This window comes from Nannobrachium achirus, assembly GCF_963921795.1.
Source record: "Nannobrachium achirus genome assembly, chromosome: 9".
NCBI classification, from domain to species: domain Eukaryota; kingdom Metazoa; phylum Chordata; class Actinopteri; order Myctophiformes; family Myctophidae; genus Nannobrachium; species Nannobrachium achirus.
Window position 1 is genome coordinate 2,249,383 of NC_137818.1, and position 14,125 is coordinate 2,263,507.

Sequence of the window (14,125 nt, forward strand, 5' to 3'; positions counted from 1 at the left end):
TGTTCAGTGTGTATGTGTACTCACTGGAGCAGTAAATGGTAAATGGTGCATTTATATAGCGCTTTTATCCAAAGCGCTTTACATAGATTGTGCATTACATTCACCCATTCACACACACATTCATACACCGGTGGCAGAGGAAACCATGCAAGGCACCAACCTGCTCACCGGGAGCAACTAGGGGTTCAGAGTCTTAATTGCTCAAGGACCCTTCGACATTCACTCAGGGGGAGCCCGGATTCGAACTGGGAACCCTTCGGGAACCCTTCGTGCTCTAATAACGGTTTCTCTACCCCTGAGCTATGCCAGTGTGTATGTGTACTCACTGGAGCAGTGTGTTCAGTGTGTATGTGTACTCATTGTGTACTCACTGGAACAGTAGACGTGTGTTAGTGTGTGTGGGTACTCATTGTGTACTCATTGTGTACTCATTGTGTACTCACTGGAGCAGTAGACGTGTGTTCAGTGTGTATGTGTACTCATTGTGTACTCACTGGAGCAGTAGACGTGTGTTCAGTGTGTATTGTATGTGTACTCATTGTGTACTCACTGGAGCAGTAGACGTGTGTTAGTGTGTATGTGTACTCATTGTGTACTCACTGGAGCAGTAGACGTGTGTTAGTGTGTATGTGTACTCATTGTGTACTCACTGGAGCAGTAGACGTGTGTTCAGTGTGTATTGTATGTGTACTCATTGTGTACTCACTGGAGCAGTAGACGTGTGTTAGTGTGTATTGTATGTGTACTCATTGTGTACTCACTGGAGCAGTAGACGTGTGTTAGTGTGTATGTGTACTCATTGTGTACTCACTGGAACAGTAGACGTGTGTTAGTGTGTATTGTATGTGTACTCATTGTGTACTCACTGGAGCAGTAGACGTGTGTTAGTGTGTATGTGTACTCATTGTGTACTCACTGGAGCAGTAGACGTGTGTTCAGTGTGTATGTGTACTCATTGTGTACTCACTGGAGCAGTAGACGTGTGTTAGTGTGTATTGTATGTGTACTCATTGTGTACTCACTGGAGCAGTAGACGTGTGTTCCGGCGATGGTGGGCGGCGGGGAGTCGGAGCTGAGCGAGGCGGTGTCGTCGTCCTGCGAGCAGCCGGCCTGGATGGCGCGCAGGTAGCTGTGGCTGCGCGAGCGGAAGCAGGTGGGCGCGGGCAGGTCCAGGGCCTCCACCGCCTGCGAGCCGCCCAGCGCCCGCTCACAGTACGCTGGCATGGAGGCCAGCGAGCGCCCGCAGCTCTGCCCGCAGACCTGCAACCAACCACAGGAGGGCGTGACTAGAATGGCAGGGGTTTTAAAGGTGGGCGACGCGGCACCCTATAGCAGGGGTTCAGGCAGCGACCCCCCGAATAATCATATTTTAACTGGGGACCCCCCCACCCTACGGGCACTAAGAGTTGAGGCATTACATTTTGTATCCACAAGTTTCCGCGGGAGTTTACTGGAGACTATCCAGACCAAACTTCCGGGTTTAACAGCAGACATACAAGCTCACGTCGCGTCGCAGATGCAACCCGTTGAGAGCTTGTAAATCGGCGCCGGAAGATCGATGCAAACGTTTGCGCGATGCACTATGGGGTGTAGGAAACTCGTGGATAACACGGTTCTATTGTGAAAATAGCCGATCTACATGCTCACAACGTGAGTAGATTGGCTATATTCACAATTTCCGCCTCTAATATTTGACAATTTGGCCAATGTAAAAATGATAATATATCATTTTAGAGGTATTAAAAAGTCCTTAAATTGTCACTTTAGAAATGTGCAGATACCCTCTATACACTTAAACTTTGTTGGTTTGTTTACAGTTGAGTGAGAAAACAATGTTGCACATTAAGTTAATCATCTGGGGACCCCCCCAAAATAATTTGGGGACCCCCCCTGGGGGTCCTGACCCACAGGTTGAGAACCACTGCCCCATAGGGTGCCGTGATGTCAGTCCAGGGGTGCTGCAGAATAAATCTGATAACATTTGGAATTCATCAATATCACTTCATCAATATCACTTCACTATGCTTAGTAAAACAGACATGATTTGCACTGTACTTTGGGAGTTCTAAAGTATAAAGTTATTTTCAGTCAGTTCTGATGGAAACTGATATTTCTCCGTGACACAGCCTACTGTATATCAGCCTGGAAAGATGTGCATGTTTACATAGCATAATATGATATAAGATTCTAACAATTAACAGTGTAATTCAAGTGTTAAATGCGCTCAAAAAAAGATGAAAGCCCCTTTAACCTCTTCTCCACTGAGGGGTCTTTTCTACCAAAAGAACCTTGGTTCAAGAATCAGTGCCGTTCAACTTTCTTGGAACCTTGGTTCGTTCTTGTGATCCGGCCTCGAACCAGATTGAACCAGATTGAACCTCGAACCAGATTGAACCAGATTGAACCTCGAACCAGATTGAACCAGATTGAACCAGATTGAAAAGGAGGAACTAAGGATTTTGTGGTTCCCGTTCGGAACCAACTTTTACGGTACGGAACCAACTCCGGTTCTCGGTGGAAAAGCTCACCTCTGGTTCATCCCATAGGCGGGAGAAAGAACCAGAACCGGTTCTTTGCTGGTCGACAAGCTGGTACCACCAAAACATAGAGAACAAACATGATGGGGAAAGTTGTCATTCTAGCGCTCTGCCAGACGGCCACCAACATGTGGACTGCCCTGACACGGTCCGTTAGAACGGTGGTTCTCAACCTTTTCAGGCAGCGACCACCAAAATAATCATATTTCAACTGGGACCCCCCACCCTGACGAGCACTAAGAGTTGAGGCATTACATTTTGTATAACACGGTTCTATTGTGAAAATAGCAGATCTACATGCTCACAACGCCTCGCGTTGTGAGGCGTTGTGAGCATGTAGATCTGCTATTATCACAATTTCTGCCTCTAATATTTGACAATTTGGCCAATGTTTAATTGTCATTTTATAGTCACTTTAGAAATGTGCAGATACCCTATATACACTTAAACTTTAAGTTGGTTTCTTTACTGTTGAGAGAGAAAACAATGTTGCACGTTAAGTTAATCATCTGGGGACCCCCCCAAAATAGTGTGGCGATGAATGCATTTTCCCATAGAAAGGAGAATGATGTCATTCATGGTTTTTCCCTTCCCTTGCAGCCCACTGTCCTTAAACACAACATTTACCAGACAGACTCCCTGAAAACTCAACCGCCTCCAAAGAACTCAAAAATACCAGCACATCTCCCCCTGTTCTTGCCTCGCTGCACTGGCTGGCAACCCGTTGCGCTCAGAATTGTTTTTTAAATTTGTATTGTTTGTTTGCACTGAACGGACTTGCACCTCCTTACATCTCTGACCTTTTGATCCCTTATTTACGCCTCCCTGTAATCAGATCTGCAGACAGGCTGTTATGCAAGGCCCCCAGGAGCAGGCTTATAAGGACAAAGGGCTTTTGCTGTGTAACCCCAATGCTCGCCTTAAAACAACCTCGCACTATTTCTCGAGTTGCGAGGCGTTGTGAGCATGCAGATCTGCTAACCGTGTTATAAAAAATGTAATGCCTCAACTCTTGCTCGTCAGGGTGGTGGGTCCCCAGTTAAAATATGATTATTTTTGGGGATCGCGGCCTGAAAAGGTTGAGAACCACTGTGTTTTAGGGCGAGCTATATGGTATTATTTTGCTGTACAGGATCCGTCCACAAGTGGAATAAACATGTTTTAACTCATTCTGTGCCAATCACGTGTATACACGTGATATATTAGCGCATCCCACAGTGCCAATTGAAAAAATTTTTTTGGACCCCATCAAAACTAGTGAACATGATTTCAATCGCGATTTTGCATGTTTAACCCCCATACAACCCCCATACAACTCAGGTAGCAGACCTCCAAGCTCACAACAGTGTAAAACATAATGGCTATTATCTCAAGAATGCCTGAACGGATTTCCAATCGGATTTTTTTGTTTGAAAGCTGTGAACAAACTGCACAAACCCACAACAATGCAATCCAGGATTGCATTGGATTTTTTAGAGCTCATTCTTCTCTGTTTTTTTCCCATGCATGAGGTGTGCAAGGTTTAATCATGGCTAAGTTGACGAAAATAAGGCTTTTAAAATGCTTGGTAGCCAATAGCTAACTTCAAGCTAACTTCATCCTCTTCCTGTACATGCACAAAGGAAAGTGTTTAGGCAAGTCATGGCTGCAGGGCTTCTGCATATACCAGCATATCTCTATGGGATTGTCTGTGGCACACTTGGCCCCCTCTAGTGGTGAAAGGGTGGCATTAAATGAGTTAATTGGATAAACACTGGAAATTAGACCGGCTACCTCAATGTCCACTTTTAACTCTTTTAGAAGTGAGCTTTTAAAAGTGGACATGGAGGGAGCCGGTCTGATGTGCAGTTTATTCCGCAGGTGAACAGCATATCCTTCTGTTATAATATTAAACTGCATGGGGCCTTGAATAAGATCTGTTATAATATTAAACTGCATGGGGCCTTGAATAAGATCTGAGACAAAATACTGACACAAAATGGACTGTGGACGTCATGTTTGCATCAGTCTTTTGTTACATGCATGCAGAGACTAATAGCTGTAAATGTACTGTATGCAATCTGCAGACAGTAGCTGTAAAAAAACGTCGTAGTGTAAGACTAGACGCTGATCCTATTGTGTTACACGCCATGCCTGTAAATCTGCAACGTCGGCATGCAATGTACCGTAAAATCACACACAATGCGCTGTGTACACAGAGCGCTGCTGTTTGTGTAGAGAAGCATTAGAGCCTCACTATGGGCCGCAGGGCAAGCCTTCTCAACCGCTCTCTTTTCATAAGGACCCTTATGCAAGGGCTGGATATTATATTGTTTGTTTCATAAGGTCCCTTATGGGGGAAAATGGTGAACAGTTTAACCATTTAAGCCCTATTTTATAGGAATGGTGCTGACATCTGACCAGTAAAAACTCCAAACAAACCATGTCATTGTGAGTCGGATCGGCGGTGCGACGAAGACGCGAGGGCCTGAAGCCTGTATCAGAGTGTACGGTGGAGAGCTATCCACCGCAAATTAGCTTTCCACCTCAAGTTAGAAAATAAGTGCAGGACATCATAGTCACTCACGGTGAAGTCCTTTACCGTCTAGACCGGTTCAGGTCGACCAATCAGTGAACGGGGTGTAGAGCCTGTCAGTCTGTCTGATAGTAAAAACAGAGAGATGTGTTGGGACTTGCGGTGTAAAGCTCTCCACTGCGAGGAATGACGTAACGTTGTAGTTTCATGACTCAAAAAGACTCGAAAAGACTACACCGCGGTGTAAAGCCTTCCACCGCCCAGGCGACTATGATGCCGGCTTTAACCCTCTAGTAGTGAAACTACTGTAGCTAATCTACAAGCTCACAACGCCTGGCATTGCGATGCGTTGTGAGCTTATAGATTAGCCAATGTGCGACTATTTCTGAACCTTTATCAATGTTTGCCTGTAATGATATCATGATTGATTGATTGATTGATTGATTGATTGATTGATTGATTGATTACTTTATGAGCAGTTTTTTTTGCAAAACAAAAGAAGGTACAGGAAAGTACAATACAAGGCCTAAGAGGAGAAGAAAGCGAAACAATTAAGTTAAGGCCAGGTTCAGGTTTGAGCACCACTGACATAGAGACATTAGAAGGATTTGAAATATTCAAAGACTTGCACAAATTGTCACGATTTTTCAAAAATAGCAGATCTACAAGTTCGCAGTATATCTGCTATTTTTCAAAAAAATGTAAAAAAAATGTTTGTTTTTTTTAAAAACGGCAGCAAATCTGGACAGCCTGTTTTGAGAACCCGTGGGATGCTTTTAACCTCCACCTTCCCAAAACCAGAGAAAGACAACGGTCAGAAATGGGACTTTGTGAGGATAGAAGGTGCTAGTACGTGGGACCCCAAAAAAAGGTTTTAAAATAGGAAAAGTGAAATTTCATGGTGTATCACCTTTAAAGCACACAATAATGAGTAATAATGCGTTCCCAGTCTAAATGGGTTAAACCCCCTCCCCTGTAAAGAACATTCATGGGGGGCCCGCAGTGAATCCTTGTACCCAGGGCCCAGAATTTGGTGTGACACGTCTGGCTGCGATCACCTTCATTCATACCATTCACAATGCAACTGATTAGGGCAGATACTCCATCCATTTCTGAACATACTGATCTTTATCGGGAATATAAAACGATTCATCTGAAGAGCTTTCCTCTCCTCCGTCTCGGCTGGTTTAACTCACGTTGAACCAAATGCATATCATACTCTACTCATGGTGTTAAGAGCTCTCTCACTACACTCCAGTAGATTGGAGAAGTTAATTTCTCTCGAATGATTATCCCATTCATCACATCCCCTCTTGTCTCTCTCCCGAGGTTGCTCAAACTATTTCATTACCTTAATGAGCCGTTGTGTGCTGTGTCAGCATGTGTTGGTGCAACAGACTAGGACCATTGCGGCTTCCGTTTATGAAGCATGCGTTGATCTGTCAGCAAAAGCACTATGCGCAGAGACTATGCACAGACACTATGCACAGACCCTATGTGCAGACAGCAGCTACATGTTGGGCCTATTCCTTACTTCCTTTCACAGGTGTTATGATTGTAATGAAGGCTCTATTACATTGAGGGGCCTTTTCCGCCGGCAAAGAACCGGTTCGGGTTCTTTCTCCCGCCTATGTGATGGCAACTTTCTTGGAACCTTGGTTCGTTCTTGCGAACTTTGACTGGCAGCGGTCACTCTTGTTACACGTCGCTCCAATTAACTGCAGCGGAGGATGAGGTATCTAGCTGTTTATGTCTATGCATACATACACACAAAGCCAGACGGGGGAACAGTTAGCACAGCTAAACAATACTCAGGGATTGACTGGCTTCCACTGGATATGAATGGCAGGCAGTGGCGTCAGTTCAGCAAAAGCTAAGGTATGGCAACATGCAGGGACGTACTGGGCCCCTGATTCAGCATGGGAAAAAGAGTTGGAGAAAAATAGTCGCCTTCCGGATGCGCTGCGAGGCCCCAAATACTAACCAATGAACGGTTACTGTGATTTTTTTTCTGGTATAAAGAGATGATGTGTAGACCATCCAAGAGTTGTCCAGGAAGCTATAGGGAGTAGTGGGCCGGTATTCTGATGATAGACAAGCCAGTGGGGCCAATGTGATGGCTCTGTGGGCTGCTGCTACTCAAAGATTGGCCATTTCAGATCATTAGAGACGGGCCAATTACACAAGTTATATTTACTTTGTGGGCTGTCCATTTTTATGAATGGCCGGCCTGGACTGGCCGGGAATGGACCGGCCTTTTGGGAGTTGTCCTACTTTTCCCAATGGCCAGCACGTCCCTGGCAACATGACTGGTGTCTTGCAAGACAACAGGCATGATGAATTCATTTTAAGTACATTTTATTGATGCCTCTGATGGTAGGTATACTCTGTAGCTTCCTGTGTCAACGCAAAGGCCCAGAGTACTTGGAGCCATGTGGACAGAATCCATATTTGGGTGTAGAGTGATGTCATATTGATGAGGTCACACTGATTATTAATGATGTCACTGCAGAACTTCATATTTGGGGAGGAGCAAAGGACAGACCAATCATTCACAGGACAACAATCTTCTTCACGCTCTCAACGACGGCCCTGCTAGTGGTAGCGAGCAGCAAAGCAGCATCATGGCCAGGATCCGCTCCAGGATCCGCTCCTGGTTTGTGCTGGCGCTGCTGTGCGTCCTGCTCATCCCGGAGCTCGTCGTCCTGGCCAAGAAGAAGAAGAGAGACCATTACGACGTGCTGGCGGTGCCGCGCGACGCCTCCGACCGCCAGATCAAGAAGGCCTTCCACAAGCTGGCCAGGAGGTTCCACCCGGACAAGAACAAGAGCGCCAACGCCGAGGCCAAGTTCAGAGAGATAGCGGAGGCTTACGAGACCCTGTCGGACGACAAGAGGAGGCGCGAGTACGACCAGTTCGGCCACGCCGCGCCCCCGACCTCGCCCGGCAACACGGGAGGAGGATGGGGCGGAGGAGGGGGAGGAGGAGGGGGAGGAGAAGGCAGAGACTACGACTTCCAGCAGCACTTCCGCTCCTTCAACTTCGACGACTGGTTCAAGGAGTTCGAGGTGTTCGGTCCCCAGCAGCAGCAGCAGCAGGACATGCGGACTCACCGGAACAATCGCGTTCAAGGGGCCAACAAGAACAAACACAAACAGAAGAGCCAGCGGTCGTCGTCGTCGTCGCAGGGCGGCGCCTTCGGCGGCTTTTTCGAGGACTTTGAGCAGATGTTCTCTTTGGGCGGCGGCGGTGCTTCTGGGAGGCAGCAGCAGCAGCAGCAGTGCCGGACTGTGACCCAACGCCGGGGCAACATGGTGACCACTTACACCGTATGCTCATGAGACTATAGGGCAGGGGGTCCGGGACCTCCAGGGCAGGGGTTCACAACCTTTTTTTCTGCCAGGGCACACATTTCACAACCAAAAGATCCCAGGACACACCTAGATATACGGTGTGTGAGGTTATTTTCAAAATGTTTGCCTGTTTCTTATATTATTTTATAATTTGGCCAATGTTTTACCAGTTTGTTTATAGTTTGTTGGTTACTTTTGATGCAGTAATGGTCTTTTTCCTTTTTCTTTCTTGAGGAATTAAAATTCCTTAAATTGTGACTTCACGGTCAAATTTCAAAGGGAACACCAAAGGTCCGCGGCACAGAGGGGGTCCTCCGAGTCTTTGTGCGATATAAACCTTTTTCTCCTTTTTTCATATTAACCACTTGAACGGTGGTGTTCTGAGATTCTGAGAATTTTAGCTAAAAGCCCGAGGCGCTGTGAGCTTGTAGATCGGCTATTTTCGGCAAAGAGCTTTAGTGTAGAGGGGGGAAAAGAGCAGACTAGGTACAGAGTGAAAGGTCAAGTTTATTAAGTATTGATGGTTCAAGTGGTTAAATATCTGAAAACACAAATTGACATGAATCCAAAATACACTGATGATTGTGCTGTCAAACAATGAAACAATATGGAATCTCTGAACAGGTTGTGGGGGTCCCTGCTTCATCTCTCTCTCAACTAAGGGGTCCCTGCTTCATCTCTCTCTCAACTAAGGGGTCCCTGCTTCATCTCTCTCTCAACTAAGGGGTCCCTGCTTCATCTCTCTCTCAACTAAGGGGTCCCTGCTTCATCTCTCTCTCAACTAAGGGGTCCCTGCTTCATCTCTCTCTCAACTAAGGGGTCCCTGCTTCATCTCTCTCTCAACTAAGGGGTCCCTGCTTCATCTCTCTCAACTAAGGGGTCCTTGGGCTGAAAACGTTGAAGACCCCTGCTCTAGGGAAATGACTACTTACATGGTAAGCTCATGAGACTGCAGGGAAAGCCAGGGTTAAATTAAATGGCTTTTATCGCTGAGTGTTTTTGCTCCAGGCTGGCAGTGGGAATGAGAGAACATGCATTTATCATTTATCTTCATCTTTAAACCAAAGGAAAGCTGTTTGCAGGCGTTTAGTCGCTAGGGACACACTTTGATTTAAGGCCAGTGATTCTCAACCTTTGGTTTTTCAAGGACCCCCAGTTTGATAGGCATTAGACCAGGGGTCTTCAACGTTTTCAGGCCAAGGACCCCTTAGCTGTGAGAGAGAGAGAGATGAAGCAGGGACCCCCAGATTCCATATAGTTTCATCATTTGACAGCAAAATCAGTGTATTTTGGATTCATGTCAATTTGTGTTTTTAGATATTTAACCACTTGAACCGGCAATACTTACTAAACTTGACCTTTCACTCTGTGCTTAGTCTGCACTTTTTTGCCCTCTACACCAAACCTCTTTGCCGAAAATAGCCGATCTACAAGCTCAAGTTCACTATTTAGAACAGGCTCTAAGCACGGCAGCCATTTTTGAAAGACATTTTTGGGCCTCCTCCTTACCTCCTTCACAGGTGTTACCAATGGGGAGAATGTTTTCTGCTGGTGTTTCAGTCAGAGTGTATCAAAGGGTGCGTTTGGAAATGCGCACCGGGTGTGGTTAGGGTTAGGGATTAGGGTTAGGTTTACTGAGGTTAAGGTTAGGGTTAGGGTTGAGTTTAGGCATAGTTTTACTGAGGTTAGGGTTAGGTTTAGGCACTCACTACACTGAGCACACACCCGGTGCACATTTCCGAACGCACCCTTTGATACACTCGGACTGAAACACCAGCAGAAAACACTCTCCCGTTACCAATGATGAAAGATCTGTTCCATTCAGTGTAGCAATCAGATTAGTGTAGCAATCTTCTTTTTTTTTTTGCTATTTTTGAATTGGAATCCTGAAAAGTAAAATGTTGTATTTAATTTCAAATGCATTAATATGTTCTTTTGTTAACTTTATGAACTAAAATACAAATACTTTGCACATAAAAAGCACTAGTGCTGTCATTAAGCTACTAACATAGACTGAAGTAATTAAGGCGGGTCATGTTTGCATGTTTGTAATTGTAACAGCTGAAGTCAATAATGTATCAGTATTCTGATATGCGGATTGGTCAAGCTTCATGTGACATCAGCACATATAATATGAATAGTCAACCACACTTCCTAGTTTTACATTTTTTGTCATATGTGTCATATATTATTACTGTATATTAGCATTAAAATCTTAGCGTTTTACGTTATTTGGGCCCCACTTGCAATAATGTTTGAGAGTAATTGACAGCATCTTTTGTTCTTTTTTGAATAGAAGCAATAATAGAAGCAAAATATTTTATTCCCTCCGCTATTAGACTTTTTAATTTGATGGCCAGCCGCTAGACCTGGACTACTAATTCGTTTTTTAGGCCTACTGTATGCAAAGGACTTTTATTATCCCTATGGTTACCTTTAAAATGCTTTTTAATGTTTATTCACTCTCTGTTTTAACCTGTGTCCCCTTCCTCTTTTTGTGATGTGTTTTTATTAATATGCCTGTATGAGATATCTATCTATCTATCTATCTATCTATCTATCTATCTATCTATCTATCTATCAATCATTCGCTGAACATCTCATATCTGATCTGACATTTTCACATTTCCGACTCGGGGAAAAGAATGTGGACTTGTTGAGGTATTAGAGCAAAAGCACTCCGCTTTCTGCTGCCTGTAAACATTGTTTTTAATGTTATGTTACCTCCTGGCTAATTAAAGACACCAGAGCCTCATACCAGTTACAGTATCAGCTGTCCGTGGGTATTAAGTACTTTTCCCGTTATCGGAGGAAAAATATGGAGGAAAATGAATGACTTCATGTTGATGATGGGGAGGGTTCTGAGATCTCCATATATGGGCAAGAGTTTCAACCAATAAGGAGTTTGTAGTTTGGGGATCTCCATGCATCAGCAAGGCACTGGCATAAAAGGGACACAGACACACCTGAATTCACATAACGCAGGAGACATAAGACATCGGTACGAACACCTGAGTCTCTGCCTTTAGAGATAAAGGAGACGACGCTCTTCCTCGGCCCTGATCGGCCAAACCAACCCATCAGCTTCACCGATTGGCCTACCATGAGGTTTCCGGCACCAATATACGTAAGTGGTAGCTCGGCAATAATATCGATTCACTTTGACCTTGCCCCGTTGAAATGTTGTGTTGGGCGGTAAACCTGGAAGCAGCGCCAGTGGGGCACAACGACAAATCCTCCGTGGCAGTGGGGCAAAACAAGGTCTACTACTTTGGACACATATCCTTGGTACACGTCTTCAACACAGTGTCCTTGCGCTGGACGACGTTGACCCCAGAGACACCGGGAAGAGGACAGCGTCAACTCGAGGTTCCTTGCAGTCGCGAGCGCCACACGGCCGTGCTGATAGAGGCTACCGTCTACATCTGGGGAGGGCGTAGCTCGGACACGAGGGAGAACTGCAACGTGCTCTACGCGTTCGCTGTGGACGCCCACCGATGGTTCAAACCCGACGTGTCCGGGAGGGTTCCACCTGCACGGAGAGACCACTCCGCCTGCGCTCTGGGGAAGGTCATGTATGTCTTGGGAGGAAGCGTCAGGTTTCCTGAATACAGCAACGACATCTACAAGTTGGACACCAGCACAATGGTCTGGTCTTTCATTAGCAGCGCCGGCGGCGGCCCGGAACCCGTTTGTGAACAATCTGCCACTATCGTCGGGACAAAGATATGCGTAGTCACATCCTACAGGTCCTACAACAACATCAGGGTGTTTGACACGGAGACCAACTGCTGGTCGGCGCTGGCGTCTGAACTTCTCCCGGAGAAACGCGACTGGCAGTGGATCAGGAGTCATTCGGCTTTTACCTACAAGGGAGAGCTGTACATATGCGTTTATAGGTTCCTCACGCATCATTTGAAACTGTGGAAATTCAATCCAGAGACCTTCCTCTGGAAGGAGATCGTCAGGTTCCAGGGGGAAGGCCCGTCCGGCGTATCTCGGAAGTACTGCTGCGTGGTCGCGGGAGATCGTATCGTCCTCTTCGGAGGAGACAACACGCTACACTGCAACGACCTGTGGATCTTAGACCTCGGGCCGAGCCTGAAGACGCTATGCAAGCTAGCAGTGGTCGGGTACGGCTATGAGGCACGGCAGTGTGAACTCCGACGCGACATCACGTGGGAACTGAGAGCCATGACCAAAACGTAGTGATAAACAAATCACACCCAGTATGAAGTGAGTGGTGCTTTTCATGAGTTCATTTCATTAAAACTCTTTTCGCACTCTTTACACCAGGGTTCCCCAATTAGTTTTCCCCAAGGGCCAAATTATGTCTAAGGTACCAAGCCGAGGGCCACAACATTACAGGGGGCAACGGTGGCGTTCCCGCTACTCCAGTGACAGTTCAGATATCGTCGTTGTCGGGTGAAAATCTTGTATGTCCAAAACCGTTCGTTTTGCATTTATCATTTTAAAAATGATTTAAACTAGTGAGAACAGACGATCTACAAGCACACAACGCCTCGCACTGCGAGGCATTGTGAGCTTGTAGATCTGCTGTTTTCACAACGGCCTTGTTTGATGAAGCAGAGCTTTACTTTGCGAAAGAACGTACACATTTTGAGATACGGGTTTTCCACCCGACAATGACTAGTGTTGTTGCTGCTCTTATACCACCATTATTACTGGGGTTGGTGGGGGGCAGACAGTAGCCCCCCGTGGTCCGCAAATGGCCCGCGGGCCGTCTATTGGGGAACCCTGCTTTACACCATAAAAAGATGATTCATTTCATGGTGTAAAGCAGGGTTCCCCAATAGGCGGCCCGCGGGCCATTTCTTAACACTCAGTCTTTCATCTTCATTTCAGGGGTTTTCTGAGTCGGTGTGTCTAAACAGGCCAGTCCACAAGTCCCGCCCCCTCCGTTATTTCATCTAGACCAGGGGTCTTCAACGTTTTCAGGCCAGGGACCCCCAAACTGATGGGGAGATGGAGCAGGGACCCCCTCCCTCGTAGGGTGGGGACGGGGCTAGAATATATTTATGTATAAAATTGTGTTTCTCATGTGTATGAACATACCATGTTATTGTGCATTCAATACTAAGCTATTGAAATAATAGATTAATATATTCATGCTTTTATAACATGCATGTACAAGTGGCCGTGTACCACTGCCATTTATAAACGTACCTTATTAACTGAGAACCAATGTCAATACTATCAATCTATCACTAACAATCTGTCAATTGCACAATATTCATGTATACGAGCTCTTTAAGAGACAGAATCGTGTATTTTTTTTATATATTTAGAGACAAATTACATTTTCTTTTCATTCTTTTTTAAAATAAAAATAAAAAAATATGTAAAAAAGTGTTTTTTTTCCCAACAATTTCGGGGACCCCCAAGGGGTTGAAGACCCCTGATCTAGACAGACAAGATCCCTCAATAGCGCCCCTTTGCCAACAAAGGGCTTTTTGGTACTGCAGCTTAAAAAGCCTTGTAATGACAGACATTGACATGACATTTCAATATCAGTGGTTGTTTAGGCTTAAACCTGTATAAAATCTATTATGGACCTTTATTTTTGTACAATATAATATATTTGTATATTTCTGGTGTAGCCCCATTAACACTTATGTTGCAATGATTTTTTCTCTTCAATGTCTCGCGTTGCCATGGTTACCATAGACTTCCATGTAATTGTGCAATTGTGTAAAAAG

At 45.5% G+C, this 14,125-nt stretch overlaps 1 protein-coding gene across 1 annotated transcript in view; it reads right to left on the minus strand.

Moving 5' to 3' along the window:
* LOC308291800 (disks large-associated protein 4-like) overlaps nucleotides 1-14,125 on the minus strand; it is a gene marked incomplete at its 5' end in the record, with an annotated part of 125,952 nt that overhangs the window by 86,667 nt on the left and 25,160 nt on the right. The window contains 5 exons of the mRNA XM_080733932.1: nucleotides 1,008-1,260; nucleotides 7,629-7,757; nucleotides 7,926-8,340; nucleotides 11,901-12,028; nucleotides 12,153-12,271. Coding sequence (XP_080590058.1) covers nucleotides 1,008-1,260; nucleotides 7,629-7,757; nucleotides 7,926-8,340; nucleotides 11,901-12,028; nucleotides 12,153-12,271 — 1,044 coding nt within the window. The remainder of the gene's footprint in view (nucleotides 1-1,007; nucleotides 1,261-7,628; nucleotides 7,758-7,925; nucleotides 8,341-11,900; nucleotides 12,029-12,152; nucleotides 12,272-14,125) is intronic.